This window comes from Ruditapes philippinarum, unplaced genomic scaffold, assembly GCF_026571515.1.
Source record: "Ruditapes philippinarum isolate M1 unplaced genomic scaffold, ASM2657151v2 ctg1236_1_1_1_1, whole genome shotgun sequence".
Taxonomy (NCBI): domain Eukaryota; kingdom Metazoa; phylum Mollusca; class Bivalvia; order Venerida; family Veneridae; genus Ruditapes; species Ruditapes philippinarum.
Window position 1 is genome coordinate 261,298 of NW_026862350.1, and position 21,244 is coordinate 282,541.

Here is a 21,244-nt window from a genome sequence, read left to right on the forward strand (position 1 = left end):
TTGTGATATTTAAGTTTCTTTACCACATATATGATATTCAAGTTTCTCTTCCACTTAGATGATATTTAGGTTTCTCTATCACGATTGTGATATTTAAGTTTCTTTACCACGATTCTGATATTTAAGTTTCTAAACCACGATTATGACATTCATGTTTCTTTTCCACGATTATGATATTTAGGTTTCTCTATCACGATTGTGATATTTAAGTTTCTTTACCACGATATATGATATTCAAGTTTCTTTTCCACTTATATGATATTTAGGTTTCTCTATCACGATTGTGATATTTAAGTTTCTTTACCACTTATACGATATTTAAGTTTCTTTTCCACAAATATGATATTTAATTTTCTTAACCACGATTATGATATTTAAGTTCTTAACCACGATTACGATATCTAAATTCTTTACCACGAATATGATATTTAAGTTTCTTTACCACGAATATGACATTTAAGTTTCTTTACCACGAATATGATATTTAAGTTTCTTTACCACGAATATGATATAAATGTTTTTAACCACGATTATGCAATTTATGTTTCTTAACCACGATTATGATATTTAAGTTTCTTAACCACGATTATGATATATAAGTTTCTTAACCACGATTATGATAGTTAAGTTTCTTAACCACGATTATAAATAAGTTTCTTAACCACGATTATGATATTTATTAAGTTTCTTAATCACGCTTATAATATTCAAGTTTATCATTGAATATCAGTAGATGAGAAAATGTTATCGGATACTGAATACACTGTAAATTATTGAAGCCTCTAGTTGATATCCATTTCATAAACTAAAATCGATGATTGCAATTGCTGTTAAAAAAAACTCAAACACATATATCGACTTGTAGTTTTGATTGAATATCACCTCAATTTGACTAAATGACAAAAAATTAGATCACAACATTCAAAAACTGTAATTATGACATTTAAAAGTGTCCTACGCTACCGAGAAAGAAGAAGAAAAAAGATATAAACAAACAAAACGTTAAAACATGAACATGCACAATACTCGAGTGGCCCACAGTTTCGTTGAGTAAAACGGTTGCAGGGCGGGACGGGCATAAAGTACCTCAAATATTGACTTATAAATGCACCGCCTCACTGCAGGAACATATTTAAAAGTTTAATCGACTATCTCTCTTATTAAGAGTTGTTAAATGTTTAGGCTACATGCTCTACTTCAGAAGTTATCCTCTCGGGGATTTTTTAAAATATCATATTGCAGATCATATGCAGTGATACATATAAAGTATGTGAATATATTTGACCTTTACATTCGGATCAGTTATCATTGCTCCTGTGCTACTAAATAAGTGTGAGGTGTGTGCGTTGTTTGAACTTGGAGTAAGGCATTAGGTAGTTACGGGGGTTTAAGTATTTCAGGATTAAAATGTAGAAAATTGACTTGACAAATACAATGAAAATACGGAACTATCGGTAACAATAATTAAGTTGATACAGTTAAAGATATAGCTGCCCATGTCCATGTGGAACATTAATCACAAGGGAAATTTTCTTACATTTTCGAAAGTAACGGTTAGGCTTCAGTTGAAGGACAGTTTGCTCATGCGCGATGCTGGTAACATAAGACTGTTCTTGCTTGCAGATGACGCACTTACATAAAGTATCTAGATCTAGATCTACGTGTAAATTTGGTTTCCCTCATGGTATTGATATCAGCACGCGTATCTTAAAGATCCTGTAACACATTTTTTTATGGTTTTATATCATAAATATGATGCTCAAATTAAGATTTATCAATTTTGTAAGTTCCAAAAAGCATTATTTATAAAGATATTACCGAATTTAACATTTCATGTAAATAAAGGGAGGTAATAAAAAAATTATTTTCTATAAAGTCTAAGTCAATTTTTTCAATAAGAAATGAATGCATATATTTTAATGATTACATATAATATGTACAAATATTTGCAGTACATATTTTACATATTCTTCGATGTTTGAAAATTGTTTTATAAGCATAATTATATACATACATATATATAATTTCATTTAAGTGTGGTATACAACCTCAATTACAACATACAGGATCTTTAATAGCCCTCAGTCAACGGTGTACAAAATATAAATGCTGTCCTGAATACATTTGTGCAAAGTCAAAATGATTTTATTTATTTATTTATCATATTAAGCAAGAAACATTACCACAGGAGCTTGAAATTCTATCAATAATCGCTCTATTTAAAGTCCGATTAAAAAATCCATACCTATACATGTATATAAAAAAATGTTGTTTTATATAGGTACTTTATGGATTTTTTTTTTAAAAATCGGACTTTAGAGCGATTACTGATGGAATTTCAAGCTCCTGTGACATTACGTATACATTCTGTCCAAAAATCAATGATACAGTTAACTTTTTTTTATAAAAAAAATTGCGATACAGACAATTTTAAATGGTTTCATATTTAATATCTAGAATTGTACACATAAGACCGGACTCAAATGATGTCCTGTAAATTGTCAGCATCCGGAACAGCTGTACTAGTCTCCCTGTTTCCCGGCTTTTTCCTCTGGCACAGAAGTTTTTCAAACAATTCAAATGTGACAACACCCATCGCCATCATATTCTTTAACAAAAACACGGATATACCCCGTGATAGACCGTGCCATATGTATAACCTTAAAACTAAAAGTGGAAAATTGACCAAATATACGATCGCAAACCGAAACAAGGCTAAATATTTCATAGATGGCGCTTTAAGTCCGAATCTGTATCGTGCAAGAATGAACAGTGGAACTATGGGTAACATGAAGGTGATGCAGCTTTCAATAATAATAACATAATCAAGTCCTTGCGGGAACGTGTCAATCAACCCAACATCGAATAGAATTTCAAGATTATCAACTCCGTCTAGAATATCAACTGTTACAGTAGATGTAAGAGCAACAATCAGATCTTTCCTTGGTCCATGCTGAACATCGTTAAGTGTTGGTAAAAAAGTTAAGAAAACAACCGCCGCCAATGCTATACTTGCTTTTAAAGTATTTTGTCCAAAGAAGTCTGTTTCATGAAGTTCTTTTGCGTCTGTGCTGAATATAGCAACAACTTTGACACCGAGTACGACAGTATACACGAACCAAGACATGTATACAAACGGCAAATATCGTAAATGAGAAATGTCCAAATCTTTAGTATGTTTCTCTACGCGTATATTTCTTGAAGAGATGAGAAATGTTATTACAAAGACAACAATTACAGCAACATCGAGCGCGTAAATTGCCGCCCAGACATATGATAACCCAGTCATCATGTACCAGTTCAAGGACGCAGATTGTAAAATCAATATAGATATACAAAACACTCGTGTAGGCCAATGATGCAAACATCTTTTGACCTGCATTTCTTTTCTGAACGTCTCTACCAAATGATCCGACAGATGTGTAAACAGTTTTAATTCCTTTCTTACATAAAATAAATCTGAATTCTGCTTATAAACACTTCACTGTCCATAGCAAATAGCACAGTCAATTTCATTAATAGATCCGCCACTGTAAAACAAGAAGTCTACAGCAATTCCAACCCAATCAATGAAAAGCAACAAAAGAATATAATATCATAACAGAACATCAAATTACAACTATTCATTACCCGTCGCCGTTATGTGTTTGGAATTTGTCGTCTGTTTATTAGAGCATGGCTTTTTCATACACCATTGTTAGATGTTGTTAATTATTGAAAATGCTGTAAATGCAGTAAGTGCAAATAATTGATTGAAATATACGGCAGGGGTTTTGTCTCAAAGATCAAACGCTTTAAACATTCACATTCAGTTTCAGAACAAAAAGCGCTTTAAAAATAAACTGATGTGTGGAACGCTATTGATTATGCATATCATGTTTAAAAGGTACATTAAGCATAAAAAATGTTATCATTTTTATTTTGCAAAAGCTTTTAATTTCTGGCCCCTTGTTACAATTTCAAAAAATGTTACTCATTGGTTTTACACCTGAGTCACCATATTTACGTCTTTTATGATTATTTTTTTACTTTACTTTAATTTAGTACATCTATAGTGATGGGAGATTTGTATGTGTTTACATGTTCTAAATACAAATATACATTACTATAATATGATAAAACACATGTTTGCCTTTGCTACATAACGAAAAGATCATCGAACAGTCTGTCTAACCTATATACTGTGAGTAACTTAGAAATTTTGGTTTCAGTTTTGTTTATACTTAATTAAAAATAAAATTCTAAAAATCGGTAAATGACTGTTTCAAACTGTAAACAGCGTAAGTTAGTCAGGGCGGTGTCTCAGACTGATTCATCATTAAAGATTGACTTTCATTACATATAATACTATCTGTATATAGTGTTATTTATAGTTTATATATATCAAAACGTTTTTGTGGTTTAATCATTCTTTAAACAGAAACATAATTCTCATATGATAACATCACACAAATCGATGCCTGAACTTAATTATGGGAGATAACTCAGGGGAAGTATATACTCCAGTCTTTGCCTGATTTAAGTCCCTTCTCTTTAGTGTGACAGCGTGCAAAGATATTTTATAAGATTTATTCATTTCTATAATAACCTGATGATAATAATAAAACTTTAACGTATATATCGTGTTTCAACCTTTTATCTCACTAAGTCGAAAACACATATATTCAACCTGACGCATCTATAAGTCGAAGAAAAATAAAATGCTATAATAAGAACAACTAAAACTTAATTTATATGGTGAACTTTTTGAGTGTCTTTGCAGTTCGTTATTTCGGTAACAACTTTTGTTGTTGATAAACATCTGGAAGTTATATACAATCATGTATCTTGTTCTTATAAGTATCATACTGGTATAACACGTGACTGACTAATCTGCAAATTTGTTTCAAAATTAAATCTAAAACGTTGATTACATCGCAAAATTCGGCATTCATTTTCATTGTTAATTTATTCGATACAATTCCCGTGAATTTGAACAGGAGCTTTTTAAAGTTGGTAAGAAAACCAAAGTTTTTATTACAACATTGACTGGTTTACAGGAACATTGACTGGTTAACTCGAACATTGACTGGTTAACTCGAACATTGACTGGTTAACTCGAACATTGACTGGCATCATCCTTTTCAGCTTCTCTTCTATTATAATGACAAATCAAATCAAGCCCCTGTGACAAATTTCTCGATTTTTATTACAGTCGACAATATTTTTATCCTCATAAATGCATTAATTATTAAAAAGGATAATCAAATAAATGCTTTACATACACGCACCATTTAGAGTGAAAAAGAGCAGCAAATAAAGATCGGCGTGATAAGGATAAAACCCATGGATGCTTTATATTTCATTTTTTTATAGATACGTCGAGTTAATTTATTACACGTATTCTGTATTCATCGCTTTCTATCCGCGTGAATAAGTTAGCAACCCCAGAGCACTCACATGTAATCTGGTTCATATGTAGGTGAACTTAAAACGTCGTTCTTTGTCATTCTGTCAATCTTTATAATCAGATGTTTATTTGATATTATCAGAACTGGCACTTAAACATATTAAAGTGACATTATGCTCATATTTTCATAGTCAAGTTGAGCTAAATTGACTTTATATTTTAAAAGATTGACTGTTAAAATGGTGTTTGACCAACAGTTTATATTGGAAAATGTTCAGAATAAAATTATAAATCTGCCTAAAATATAAAGACTGTCCCCATCTTTTTATAAACTGAGCGTTATAGGTAAATTCTAATAGATATTTACAGAAATTTTATTTGGATCTGTGCATTATTTACTGTCTATGGCAAGTAAATTATTAAATTTAAAGGAATTATGGCAAAATGAAAACTTATTTTTATATTCTCCTGTTCACTCACTAGTTACCCTTGGATGGGCATAATGTCACTTTAAGACAGGACGATGTAAATTCATGCCTTTCGACTCGGTTACACAGGTTAGTTATATAGATTCACCATGATGAAACATCTGCAAGACAAGAAGTACAATGAACACAAAATTCGAATGCAAACTTATGTGGCATGCATATACAAAAAGGAAAATAAAAGCATTATTTTCTAAGATACTGAGGCTAGTATTGTGTAACTGGAGAAGTTTCAGACAACTGCATTACAGTGAAGTACCTTCCTGCGAGTTATTTGATCCTTTGCTTTCTTTGCTTTTCTTTGAGAAGATGAGCTTTTCACACACTTCAAAAGTCACAACTCCCATCGCCATTATATTCTTCAGGAGGAAAATAGAAATACCTTGAGATAGACCATGCCACGTGATCATTCGTGTAATAAACAGAGGTAAGTTTATAAGGTAAGCTATAGAAAATTTATGTAACAATTCCAATTTTAATGGTAGTTTCTTTATGCCAAACTTTGTTTTCGCGAGCGTGAACAACGGAACTGTGGGTAACAGGAAGTTGATGCAACAAACAACAATAATGGCGTCGTCAAGACCGGGCGGGTATGTGTCACGAACGTCTTTCTCGAACAGGTCTTCTAAATTGTCGACACCATCGAGAATATCGAAGACAACAGTCGATGTGAGGGTTATAATCATGTCTTTCCGGTGTCCATGTTGTATATCATTTAATGTAGGTAAAAATGTTATGAACACACCTCCTGTCAGAGCTATAGTTGTCTTTAACGTGTTCGATCCGAAGAAAGAATCTTCGTCCAAATCTGTGGAAAATGTACTGAATATGACAAAGATCTTAACATCCATAATAACTGTATACACAAACCAAGCTATAAACGTCAACGGTAAGTGTTTAACATCAGAAAATGAAAGGCCTTGAGAATGTTTTTCTACATTCATGTTTCTCGAGGCCATCATAAAAGAAATAGCAAACAGTGCTATGACAACAGCATCTGCGCTGTAGATCGCTGCCCACGTGTTGGAGAGATTGCTCATCAGATACCAGTTCATGCAAACTGCCTGAAGAATCAGAAAGAAAACACACAGCGTTCTTGTAGGCCAATGATGCAAACATCGCTTCGCTTGACTTGCCATACTTAATATTATGTGTAGATTAACACTTTACGACACTCAAACGCTCCGAAGATTTTATTTTCACTTATATCAACACTGAGTAGCAGGTAAAACTGTCGAAGCTTTAACGTTGTAATCTGTGACAGGTCGGATTATCCTTTGACAGAAACAAGTTTATGAGATGACTTGTTAAATACCTTTTACCAGTTGACACAAGAACATCAGTTGCTACGTTTTAAATAATAATTAGTATTTGAGGTTATCTGAAAAAAATAATATAGGTAATAAGAGTTATTTTAATAGTGTTTCATAAAAACTGTGGCTAGTGATGAATGAAGGGTATTGGTCTGATAATTCCTAATCATCATTCTACCAGTTTTTTTTTGCAGAGCTGAAAACACGCAATAACAGACATCAGTGGTTATAACCCGGTATAGAACGGTATAATCCACGATAAAATCATACATCTTAATTGCTTGAAACAATCATAAAGTATAATAAAATAAAGGTTTGCCTTTTTCTTCAGATGAAAAAATAGTATTCATTTTTAAGGCTCACTGTGCCTTTAAAGATTAGTAATGAAAATAGTCTATTAGTTGGCACATTATGCCTCAGCAATCCATATTGTTTAATACTTTAGAAATGTCAAACATTTATTAAATAGTGCTTCGATAATGGATTTAGAACATTTTAGATGTTAATCATCAGAAGAAAGTAGGGATGTACGTGCCGTGTTGTGTTGCAAAGCTAACATAATATAAACAAGGTAGTATTTTGACTATCATACAAAAACAACAACAACAACAACAAAAAAAAACCCAAAAGAAAACTAATTCACTATAATTACCAATTGCCAACAGAACACATGTAGCAAAAAAATGTTTATACATTAGGCAAATGAGTTTTCTTTTTCGAAAGGTGTAGTAGATCCAATAAGATATCAAAAGTAAAAAAGTTTTTGAGAAATAAAATGGATAAAATTTCTAAGGCATAATGGTAGAACATAGCAAAATTAAATACCATTTGTCAGTCCTTAAAGGGATGTAATTACGGAATTTGCGCATTGATTCAAATCATTGAATACACATGGTTCTGAAGGTTTGAAAATCTCATTACCATCAGCAACGAAAATTGACTGCTTTTGTTTATTTTTATTTACTACGCTCTTATTGTCGATGATGTCACTTATGACATTATTACTCTCTTCTTCCGATGTGTGTTCAATACCTTCAACAATGACTTCAGATGCAACAGTTTCTTTAGATCTTGTTTTCGGTAGACGACCTGCTCGCCGAATAAGAAGCACGGAGCGCAAAACATATTCCGCCAATGCTCCGGGAATATATTAACCAAGAATCGGTGCTGAAACTTTTTGTAACTTTTCCTCCGCTGAATCTATAAGATATCGCAATATAGATCATTTTAAAAGATATTAATTAATACTGTTTATTTCATAATTCTTTATATAATGATAAAAAATATAGTTGGTGAATATATGTTGCCCCGACCACACTACCCCCTCTGTTTTGATCACTTTTTTAGAACTTTTAGCGCATGTGATTTTTCGGAATACAGTATTGATTTGTACGTACGGGCGTACAGGAGTACGCCTAGTTAATCCCCTGGTATCATCAAGATAAAGCCACAAAAAAGTATATGGTAACTATGAGATACATGATCCGATATGACATCTCTATGTAAACGGGGGACGGAGAGTTTAGGTTTGTTTCTCGGCACCATTTTTGTAACTTAGTAAAAGAAATGAAAATAAAAACAAATTTTACTTTTATGAATTGTATTAAGTATTTTAGACATGACATTTTCATAGTTTACATAAAAATGAATAAGGATGGGAAATAATAAAAGATCGGAAAACTTCCGATAAATAAAGACAACAGCTTAACCGCAATGGTGATCAGAGCGCTTTCTGTAAAACCTTCACACGTTTAGTGTTCGTTAAAGTATGACGTCATGAACGTGTCCATTAACAAAAAACTTGCTTATAGTAATTTAGATACAGAATGAAATAAATTTTCGTTCGCAAAAGTGCCAAATAAATCCAAATAGTTACATGTTTAGCAGAATAAAATAATTGCCTAACTTTAAACATGAAAAGTGATCGTATAGTGTACTGTATATTACCAAAATGGAAATTAAGATATCAGAAATAAATAGAGGTAAGTACCTGATTACTATGGCCCGTATTCAGAAACGATACTTAATCTCAATCTCGACTTAAACTCACAAAAGGTCATATCGCTGGAGTAGACTAAGGTAAGTAACTCACAATGTGAAAAGTGGCATTCATTTTGTTAACTCAAACTCACCTCTCGTGACGCGATCAGTTTTGTTGCATAACAACACTCAATTTATATTGCAAACAATGCTTGTAAAAAGTGTATTTAACACAAGTGGAAAAATAGTGAAATAATCATATATTAAAACTCTTAATAAAAAAGGAAAACAAAAAAATATTTGAATCTGCGTTCGATAAAACAATACCATGGGGAAAAATTGATAAAGAATTTAATAGTTTTCAAGTTCATGTAGTAGATTCCAGAATGGCAAAAAAATGTTGGAAAACATGAAAGACGGGACGAAAAAGAAAGAAATAATGAAAGGCTTCAGACAGGCTTTAAGAACTGAAAACAAAATGTTATATTTCAAAAACGTTAACTTTATTTTGAAAGTAGCCTCCAATTGTTTATGTCAATGAATTTTTTTTTCAATACATATTTATATGATTGTCTTAATCATCTTATGACATATCTTTTATAAAAACCCATTATGCCTATGAAATGCTAATATTTTTATTTCTCATTTTTTTTTATATTCTTGGTATCTTGCAACAGTTCCAAAACATGCTCATTTGCCACACCGACGAACCAGCTTTTGCTTTTGTTTTGCTTTTTGCAATTGTTACAACAATTAACTCTCATTAAGTAAATTAATTCAAAATCAATGCTCAAAAGTAAGTGAAATTCAGTATTTTTTTATTTAGGACACCTGAAGGTAGCCCCTTCCTAATCTTACAAATTTCCAACTTTCCTGAGTTCACTCGACACCTACTTTATAATTCGAGCCGCGTCACGACAAAACCAACGTAATGCGTTTGCGACCAGCATGGATCCAGACCAGCCTGGATCCATGCTGGTCGCAAACCCACTTTTCTGAATACGGGCCTATATATGACAGATAATAAATTGTTCTAGAACAAAATATCACTTCCCGTCATATAAATGTCCATACCGAATCAGTTAGAACTCTATCAACATTTCATCTTCACGAAATATTTTGTAAAAATAGCCAAATTAACAATACATTTATGTTGTTTTATCCAAGTTTGAAAAACGCATGGAAAACATGCTCTTGGTAGAGCAATCCACTTTAAAGATGAAATATTTCTCATTCTAAAGAAGAAGTAATATTTTTTATATAAGAATTAAATGAGATATAAGTCAAATCGTTCGTCGTTTTATGTTTAAAAGAAAGGAAAAATAGACAAATATTGCAACGAAAACTTTGAAATTAAGTCTCCCTGCATTAATTGTTTTATACTTATCTAAAGAATATCATCATGACGATTTTGTTTTAAGCGACAAATATCCAATATAACTTTTTGATAAAACATTTGAACCGCGGTTTTGAAGCTATGCCAAATTTCAGCTGAAAATATTGATTTGGAGTGAAGCCTTCTCGATTTTTATCATTTATTGTTTAAATAGGCACTCTATTGGCAATTTTTGTTATTTCAACATTAATTCTACAAGACGTGAAACGTCCTAAACAGAAATTACGTACACAACAGTCGAACAAAATAGTTCATGATTTGGAGTGAAGCTCGAAAATGTAGCAGTTTTTTCTGGGCAACATTCACCTTCATATTTAGACTTTAGGCTGAGAAATTCTGCAATATTTCATCTAAGGTGAAATCTAGCACTTTTATGTCTTCACAAATCCTTGAAATTATTGTATCAAAACGTTATGATAATAGCATTTCTACTAAGTTCGATAATCCGTGAAGGAAGATAATTGTTTCAATTGTTACGGGCCCTTTTTGAAACATGCTTTAAAAAATATTTTGTGCATTTTAGCATTTTCAGCTGGTGCCAAATCTTAATTATATGATAAACATCCTTCCACAAAACAAACAAATATACAAAAACACTCACCTTCAATATAAATTAAGCCTCACTCGCTCTTATAACATAATAATATAACATATTAATACGTGGAGTAATCAAATACAATTTTACTCCGTATAACTGAAACTTAACTCTTATTATATCTGTAGTAGTAAGGAAGTGTAAATGTATACGCATTATCATTAAAATTTAAGAGTTGCAAATACAAGTTGATGTGGTGCCGGAAACATTGTGTAGCTACACAGATATCCATTTGGAATACATCTGCTTTTATCGATTAAAACTTAAAAATTAAAATGACCTTCTTATTTCATTTACAATTTTACATATTTCTTATACAACCAGTAATCAAAGTCCGAAAAGCCTTATTTGATTTATTTAAAAATTCATACATAATACTGTTACATAGATTAATAGGCTAAGGTTACTAAAATTAAGAGTTACAAAATTATAATCTCAGTGACGTTTTGAAACCATACATGTCCGTTTCTATTCAGCCGTGAATCCAAAGTTGTTCGGTCAATGCATTTAATTTATAAAATTAAAACTTAATTTTCTTTGCTTATGGTTAATTTATACGTCCGTTGTTTTCTGTAGATTTCCAGTGAGCTTATAGTTCAATACTTCGTATCGCTAATGCATTATACTTTTGTCATCTTTTTATATGCATTACACTTTTGTAATATTTCTTTATATGCATTACACTTTTGTCATCTTTCTTTATATGCGTTACACTTTTGTCATCTTTCTTTATATGCGTTACACTTTTGTAATATTTCTTTATATGCGTTACACTTTTGTCATCTTTCTTTATATGCGTTACAATCGTGTCATCTTTCCTTATGTGCGTTACAGATTTGTCATCTTTCTTTCTATGCGTTACACTTTTGTCACCTTTCTATATATGCGTTACATTTTCGTCACCTGTCTTTATATGCGTTACACTTATGTCATCTTTCTTTTATATGTTACTTAACTACAGAATCAATTCTACAAGAAGTATATATATGTATATATATTTTAATATATCATTGACAAAGCAAATCATCGATGTTTCAATTGTAGCACATTAGTGGGGCGTCATTTCAGCACAATAACAGAACTTAGTACAAACATGATACACCTTTTTCAAACGTAACGTACAATTTATTATGATAATAAATTCAAATGTAGAAGTTTGATGAATGCTTTGAAGTTTTATGTTAATTATTTGAAATATAACTCGGATTAATTTCACAATGTTTTGTTCTTTTATAATGAAAAAAATCACTTAGTGTCTGTAGAAATATGTACTATATAAAAGATTAAACCCATGAGGCTCATTCAACTATCTTACTTTGTTGTATAATGTTTAAACGTTTTGTTAATCAATTGTTATCTTTTGACTGAGCTGAAATGTAATTTCAAAGCAACTTTGCATCTAAGTAGTCCCCTGTATCTCTATATTACACGTATCTTTATATTACACGTATCTTTATATTACAGATAAGTGCAGTAGGAGAGGAGGGTGACGTCTAGGGCGGGGAAAGTGGAATGTAGTTAGACCTTTAAGCCATATACTAGTCATTTTCATAAGTTTATTGAAAAAAAGCTGTAATAAAGTAGACTTTGTGTTTTAGTAAAGTTGATAAGTGTAAATAAGAAAGTTCTCCAAAAACACGCATTTAAAATTGAAGGCACACCAGCCACGTTCTTAATTTATTCAATTTTGTATGATTAAATAAACAAAAATATATGTATAACAGTGGCAAATTGGACCAACTAAGTTGGATATGAATTGCCGTGAATGTTTGTAATTGTACTTTTTCAGTATCCCTATATACGCCTTTAACGACAAATGGTTGCCATAAAAATGCCACTCTGACATAATTCTCGGAATGTCCTACAAGAATTAATTAATTAAGTGCTATATTATATCAATATTAATTGACACGCATCATATAGGGTGAAAAAGAGCAGCGAATTGAGATCGCTATGATAGAAATGAGACCCCAGGGATACTTTATATTTCATAAGAGAATAATAGTAAATACATTCTACGTTCAGTATGCATTGACCCCGTTATGCACGCTTCCTATCCGCTTGAATAAGTAAGCAGTCACAGCAGCCATTAGTATTTCTGGCATAAAGCACAACGAACTCATTTCGTTTGATCGTATAAATGATATAGAGGATATTTGTTTGTTTGTGTGTAAGATGAAATTTTATTTCATCTCGTGGGCTTTAAAAACAGTATTCTCACGAGTGGCTACGCCACTCGTGAGAATACTGTTTTTAAAGTTCACGAGATGAAATAAAATTACATCTTACACAACAAACAAACAAATTTTCTTTTTATTTTATGCTTAAAAACAGGTTAAAACGAAATTTCCTTAATATTTACGTTAATATTAAAATCTGTTTTCCCCATTGAGAGCCTCTAAAAAGTCGAATTTCTCATTAAATACCAGAAGTCATGGGCTGAAAAATAAGTTCCACAATCAATGTTAAAAGGTAGTGATAGTATTCATTTTATTAAAAAAATATGTCTGATCGCTTGTTTTAATAATAAAAACAAACAATTTTAGTAGGAGAAAAGTCCAACCATCCATCCATATTTCTGTTACTGACTGCGAATTTATATTAGACCTGGCTTTGTTAAATGTAAACGGCCGCCATTTTTAAAGTTGTGTATTTCACTGGAGGAAAATAATTGTCTTTGATTCAGAGGGATATCATTTGGATTTGTTAGTCATACACCTTTTTAAGAAAGAAAACTTATTTGAGGTTTGTAACAGACAATAAATAAGTGTTGACAGATGTGTAAACATTCAAAAAAGTGGATAGGAAATTGGAAAACTTGGAAGCCTTACGAACGCTGGGTTGTTTACATATTCTTCGAGTGAAAGCTGCCATTGCTCTTCAAGATTTCATAAAGCATACGGCAGTTATTGCTCGTAGTATACTTAAATATTCCCAAATGTTATCAAGAGCAGTTTTGCATGTTGAAGGAATGTATTTTTCAGACTGTAAAAATGAAACAAAAAATTAAAGAGACGATATTTGGTGATTGGTAATTTGAATGAATAGAAGTGACATACTGTAAGTTTTCTTCTTTTTATTAATTTTGATATGTAAGATATTTATCAATTTCAGCTTTGCTTTTCTTTAAGCAGCCTGACATTGTCGGAATAGTCAGCAAAAATAAAATTCAGGTACCACATGGGGAATATCTTAAAAAAGTAGTTTCGTCATTGAAAAGTGTGAAATTATATTTTGATAATTTTCACTGTGAAATTATCAAATATAATTTTCACGGATAAATCAGTAATCCGCTGAAAAGCATAAAATAGATTACTTTCATATTGAACCGTATGAGAAATCGGACTGTCAATGCGATATGCCACTTCTAGTTAAACGTTACAGCTATTGTATTATGTGCTGAAGCCAGAATTAGCCAAACAGGCTAAAACTGTTTTATGCAGAGGAGCAAAACCTTGTTTCACCACAGCTTATCATATCATGGCCTCAATTTTCCTCAAAATGAAAGATATCGATGTAAAAGACGATTTTCACACTTCTGTGTGCTTTTACTAAGACATTTACGATATATCTATTTAGGTAATGTTTGGGGAAACACTGTTAGAACTGTATATAAAATATATAGAGCAAGTACATAATTTAAACCATAAACGGATGTCTTTCTTTTTGGGTATTATTTGAGTGATTGTCCTGTCCGTACTCTGCCTTGCGCCCTGTCCTTGGCTCCTTGGCGCTGGTTCTTGTTGCTGGGTCATGTGGAGGTTGCGTTCATTGAACGCCGCCTTTCCTTGTTTATCTTGTCTATTATATTTTATGCTTTATTTGCCGATGTTACCTGCTTTGATTTGAGAACAATCCAATGTTTTCAAAATGTAATCAGATGTTATCTAATGGGATTTAATATAATTCTAACATATGAATGCTAATATCAAAAGTCTGGTCATACTAAACATACACTGTGTACCTGCATACAGGCCTACCTAACATACTTGTGGCTGAACATGAATTCATACAATCCGTCTGTTATTTGCCTAACATAAGGAGCACAACTACAGATATGTTACCGTGACTATTTGCATTACACTACAATTAAAAGCAGTTTGACAGATGATTAAATAAATAATTTATTTATCTATTTATTTAAAGGCGTATGCTACAGTAATATGTTAACATATGAGGATACTAAAAACTGTGAAAATATAATTTTTTAGATAATGCATGATCTTAGAGTATGATGTTTCATAATGTTAAAACAAAGCTACATTAGATACTTATACACTAACAATTCAATTGCGAAGATCTAACAAAAATTTCGGCAATCTCTTTCGCATCGAAGTGGCATCTCTGCTTTATTTAGAGAATGTGCTCTACATATACACTACAATGAAGTGGCCGCTTCATGTGAATCACCTGATTCTTTTCTTTCATGGCTTTTCTTTGAGAAGATAAGCTTCTCACCCACTTCAAAAGTCACAACACCCATCGCCATTATATTCTTAAGGAGGAAAATGGAAATACCTTGAGAAAGACCATGCCACGTGATCATTCGTGTAATAAACAGTGGTAAATTAATAAGGTAAGCTATAGCAAATTTATGTAACAATTCCAATTTAAACGGCAGTTTCTTAATGCCGAACTTTGTTTTCGCGAGCGTGAACAACGGAACTGTGGGTAACAGGAAGTTGATGCAACAAACAGCAATAATGGCGTCGTCAAGACCTGGCGGGTATGTGTCACGAACGTCTTTCTCGAACAGATTTTCTAAATTGTCGACCCCATCGAGAATATCGAATACAACAGTTGATGTGAGGGTTATAATGATGTCTTTCCGGTGTCCATGTTGTATATCATTTAATGTAGGTAAATATGTTATAAACACAATTCCTGTCAGAGCTATAGTTGTTTTCAATGTGTTCGGTCCGAAGAAAGAATCTTCGTCCAAATCTGTGGAAAATGTACTAAATATGACAATGATCTTAACATCCATAATAACTGTATACACAAACCAAGCTATATACGTCAACGGTAAGTGTTTAACATCAGAAAATGTAAGACTTTGAGAATGTTTTTCTATATTCATGTTTCTCGAGGCCATCATAAAAGAAAGAGCAAATAGTGCTATGACAACAGCATCTGCGCTGTAGATCGCTGCCCACGTGTTGGAAAGGTTGCTCATCAGATACCAGTTCATGCAAACTGCCTGAAGAATCAGAAGAAAAACACACAGCGTTCTTGTAGGCCAATGATGCAAACATCGCTTGGCTTGATTCGCCATACTTTAATACTATGTGTAGATTAACACTTTACGACACTCAAACGCTCCGAAGATTTTATTATCACTTATATCAACACTGAGTAGCAGGTAAAACTGTCGAAGCTTTAACGTTGTAATCTGTGACAGATCGGATCATCCGACAGAAACAAGTTTATGTTATGACATGTGGAATACCCTTTACCAGTTGACACAAGAACATCAGTTGCTGCGTTTTAAGTAATAATTAGTATCTGAAGTGATCTGAAAAAAAAATATATAGGTAATACAAATTATTCTTAGACTAATAGTGTTTCATAAAAACTGTGGCTAGTAATGAGGAAGTGGTATTGGTCTGATAATTCCTAATCATCATTCTACCAATTATTTGTCGTTTCATACAGAGCTGAAACACGCAATAAAAGATATCAGTGGTTATAACTCGGTATAAAACGGTATAACCCACGATATTTACATGTATCTAAAATGTTTTAAACTGTCATAAAATGCTTAAATAATAAAAGATCGGAAAACTTCCGATAAATAAAGACAACAGCTTACCGCAATCAGAGCGCTTCTTGTTACTTATGACGTAAACCTTCACACGTTCAAGTGTTCGTTAAAGTATGACGTCATAAACGTGTCCATTAACAAAACACTTGCTTATAGTAATTAAGATACAGAATGAGATAATTTTTTGTTGGCAAAAGTGCCAAATAAATCCAAATAGTTATGTGTTTAGCAGAGTAAAATAATTGCCTAACTTTAAACATGAAATGTGATCCTTTAGTTTATCAAAAAATGATCGTATAGTAGTAGTATCACCAAAATGGAAATTAAGATATCTGATTTGGTAATCTATTACACTATTCAGAAACGATACGTAATCTCAATCTCGACTTAAACTTCGCTGGAGTAGACTAAGGTAAGTAACTCACAATGTGAAAATTGGCATTCATTTTGTTAACTCAAACTCACCTCTCGTGACGCGATCAGTTTTGTTGCATAACAACACTCAATATATATTGCAAACTTGTAACAATGCTTGTAAAAAGTGTAGTGTATTTAACACAAGTGGAAAAAAATAGTGAAATAATCATATATTAAAACTCTTAATAAAAAAGGAAAACTAAAAAAATATTTGAATCTGCGTTCGATAAAACAAAACCATGGGGAGAAATTGATAAAGAATTTTAAAGTTTCCATGTTCATGTAGTAGATTCCAGAATGGCCAAAAAAATGTTGGAAAACCTGAAAGACAGGACGAAAAAAGGGAAGCTAAAGAAAGATGTGAAAGGCTTCAGACAGGCTTTAAGAACTGAAAACAAAATGTTACATTTCAAAAACGTTAACTTTATCTTGAAAGTAGACTCCAATTGTATATGTCAATGAATGTTTTTTTTTCAATACATATTTATATGATTGTCTTAATCATTTGATGACATATCTTTTTTAAAAACCCATTATGCCTATGAAATGCTAATATTTTTATTTCTCAAAAATTTTATATTCTTGGTATCTTGTAACAGTTCCAAAAATGCTCATTTGCCACACCGACGAACTAGCTTCTGCTTTTTTTTTGCTTTTTGCAAAGGGTATAATAATAGTGCATTTTATTACCCCTCACTGTTTTCGTAATGTTAATTTCCCATAGGCCTCTGAGAGTTATTCTTACTGTTAATGCAAGTGTACCACGTGACTAAGAATTTTGTACTGTTACATACATAGGTAACAGTATTTTGACAGTATAAAATCTGGTCACGTGGTCTATTTTCTAAATAAAATGAAATAAAATCGCCGCCATTTTTTTCTCGATTCATTCTTATTTTCGACGATAGGGCATCGCCGAAGTAACTATTACTCTCATAAAATTTAGTTCTTTGCACCCTAGAGTTCTTTTCGCGTATAAAATATCTTTTTGTTGAATAGTCAAAAATAACATCCGTTTTCAACCGAAGTAATTGAAATGTGAATAATTTTGTGTCAAACTGGAACATGCAGACGAATAAAGCATGCAAAAAAGGATTATTTAACAATTTTAACCAGATCATAACCGTATAAATGGGTTAGTGTTTTGTTTTCTATAGTAAATAAAACACAGCTTATTTTATGTTTATGACTGGTAGATATCATCACCTGCCTAAAAAGTAAAAGAAAAACAGTTTCTATCTCAAGTAGGCCTACAGTACACTTAAAACTTGCAATGTAAGGACAGTTTAGTTATTGCTTCTCTTGGTTTATTTTTGTTACAGTTAGATTTAGTTGACAAATTCAGATCATCACAGTATTTGTTCGGGGTAATAAAATAAATAACACATGGGTTTGTGGGTAACAGTAAAAATATCATCCCTCGTAGAAATACTGTTACCCTTGGCTACGCCTCGGGTAACAGTATTTTCCTCGGTATGATATTTTTACTGTTACCCACAAACCCATGTGTTATTTATATAATCATTTTGCATGGAAGTCAAAATACTACTTTGTTTACTCTTTTCTACCTTTACAACAATTAACTTTCATTAAGTAAATTAATTCAAAAGCAATGCTCAAAAGTAAGTGGTATTCAGTATTATTTTATTTAGGACACCTAAAGATAGCCCCCTCCTAATCATACAAATTCTCAACTTTCCTGAGTTCACTCAACTCTGAATACCACTTTACTGAAAGGTTGATGACTGTCTTAACCGTTAGGCAATTCTATGGGATTTACTCAATGAGTGTGAGTGTTAGTATCGATTCTGAATACGGGCCTATATATGACAGATAATTAATTGTTCTAGAACAAAATATTATTTCCCATCATATAAATGTCCATACCAGATCAGTTAGAACTCTATCAACATTTTATCTTCAAGAAATATTTTCTAAAAATATCCAAATAAATAATACATTTATATTTTTTATCCATGTTTGAAATACTCATGGAGAATATGCTCTTTGAAGACCAATCCACCTCAAAGATGACATCTATATCATTCCTAAGGAAAAGTAATATTTTTTGTAAGAATTAAATGACATGTAAGTCAAATCGTTCTTCATTTTATGTTTAAAAGAAAAGGAAAAAAACACAAATATTGTAACGAAATCGACCTCACCTGTTCCAGAATGCTCGATTTATGATAAATCTACATGTGCTCTCCCTGCATTTGCTGTTACATACTTATCTAAAGTTTATAATCATGACGATTTTGTTTTAAGCGTAAAATATCCAAAACTATTTGATAAAACTTTAGTTTGATACGTACTTATACACACGTTTTTACCTAAAAAGCTAAAACTTTACACACATCAACACCTAACTTCCTTCTTAGTGCGCTAAAACATGGTATTATGCTACAATTTCATTTTTAAACATTTTAATTGTGAAACAACGTAATATTATATAAAGATATAATGGAGGCTGACACACTTTCTTTTGTGCTGTTAGACATAAAATGTAATTGTGCGTATAATTTATACCATACCAAATCAGGGAAGACATCCTACGTGACCGAGTTAAATGGCGGCACACATAAACAAACCGATACAAATTCATATTTTCAAAGCCAGCTGCCTAAGTTACGAATTGAAGCAATGCAAAGCACCAACTTTTCTTTTTCCCTGGTACTATAGATTTCATCTCAAAAAGACGTATTTTATTCAAACTTTCGAACCGCGGTTTTGGAGCATGCAAAATTTTAGCTGAAAATCTTGATTTGGCGTAAAGCCTTCTCGATTTGTATCATTTATTGTTTAAATCGACACACTATTGGCAATCTTTGTTATTTCAACATTAATTCTACAAGACTTGCATGAAATGTCCTTAACTGAAATAACGTTCACAACATTCGAACAATATAGTTCATGATTTGAAGTGAAGCTCGAAAATGTAGCAGTTTTGATCAATTTTTATTCTGGGCAAAATTATGTTTAGACTTTAGGCTGAGATAGTCTGCAATATTTCATCTATTGTGAAATCTAGCACTTTTAAGTTTCACAAATCCTTAGAATGCTTGTATCAAAACGTTATGATAATAGCATTTCTACCAAGTTCGATAATCCGTGACTGGAGAAGATACTTATTTCAATTGATACGGCACCTTGTTTGAAACATGCTATAATACATATTTTGTGCATTTTAGAATTTTCAGTTGATGCCAAATCCTAATTTTATGATATACATGTAAACAGGACCTCACATTCATTGCAATAAATGTTAAAACGTTTCTAAACAGTTGTTAATAATGGTGTAAAGCAAGCCTTTGATATTATATTACCACGTTTTTGAGATTATCTGAACGCATATATTAGTGATGCTTTTGAGCGGTTTTATTCGCCGATGTTAAGTTACCCTAATGTAATGCCTCTCAAAGACGAACACGTATCGAGCACAGAACTTATTTCCATACTGTGTCGAGAGTATATATACCGGTGCATGAATTTCACGTGTATGCTTAATGTCGTGACCCGTAAGGTAAACTTCAACACACATGTATGGTTGACTATTCAAACCCGTTACAGTTAGATCATGGTTTTCCTCTGTACAATGTAACGCGGAGCACCAAGAACACTTTACATTTATCGATCTTTTTAGGATAATGCATGGAATATGATAAAATATCCTTCCACAAAACAAACAAATATACAAAAACACTCACCTTTAATATAAATTAAGCCTCACTCGCTCTTATAACATAATAATATAACATTAATACGTGGAGAAATCAAATACAATTTTACTCCGTATAACCGAAACTTAACTCTTATTATATCTGTAGTAGTTAGTACGTGTAAAATGTCTACGTATTATCATTAAAATTTAATAGTTAAAAAGATTTTTGCAAATGCAAGTTGAT

The 21,244-nt window shown here is 31.9% G+C and overlaps 3 protein-coding genes across 3 annotated transcripts; all 3 read right to left on the reverse strand.

The window, feature by feature from the left end:
- Positions 1-1,731: 1,731 nt before the first annotated feature.
- Positions 1,732-3,898, reverse strand: LOC132718782 (transmembrane protein 121B-like). Its single transcript, XM_060702511.1, has one exon. It carries the CDS (start codon positions 3,380-3,382, stop codon positions 2,480-2,482), a length of 903 nt encoding a protein of 300 aa, XP_060558494.1. The 5' UTR covers positions 3,383-3,898; the 3' UTR covers positions 1,732-2,479.
- Positions 3,899-5,905: 2,007 nt separating this feature from the next.
- Positions 5,906-7,251, reverse strand: LOC132718783 (uncharacterized). Its single transcript, XM_060702512.1, has one exon. It carries the CDS (start codon positions 7,011-7,013, stop codon positions 6,120-6,122), a length of 894 nt encoding a protein of 297 aa, XP_060558495.1. The 5' UTR covers positions 7,014-7,251; the 3' UTR covers positions 5,906-6,119.
- Positions 7,252-15,290: 8,039 nt separating this feature from the next.
- On the reverse strand, positions 15,291-19,718 carry LOC132718784 (uncharacterized). The gene is made up of 2 exons (XM_060702513.1): positions 19,505-19,718; positions 15,291-16,673 (listed from the first exon to the last, which is right to left on the reverse strand). The coding sequence occupies exon 2, from the start codon at positions 16,431-16,433 to the stop codon at positions 15,537-15,539; it is 897 nt and encodes a 298-aa protein (XP_060558496.1). The 5' UTR covers positions 16,434-16,673; positions 19,505-19,718; the 3' UTR covers positions 15,291-15,536.
- Between the last annotated feature and the right edge of the window lie 1,526 nt (positions 19,719-21,244).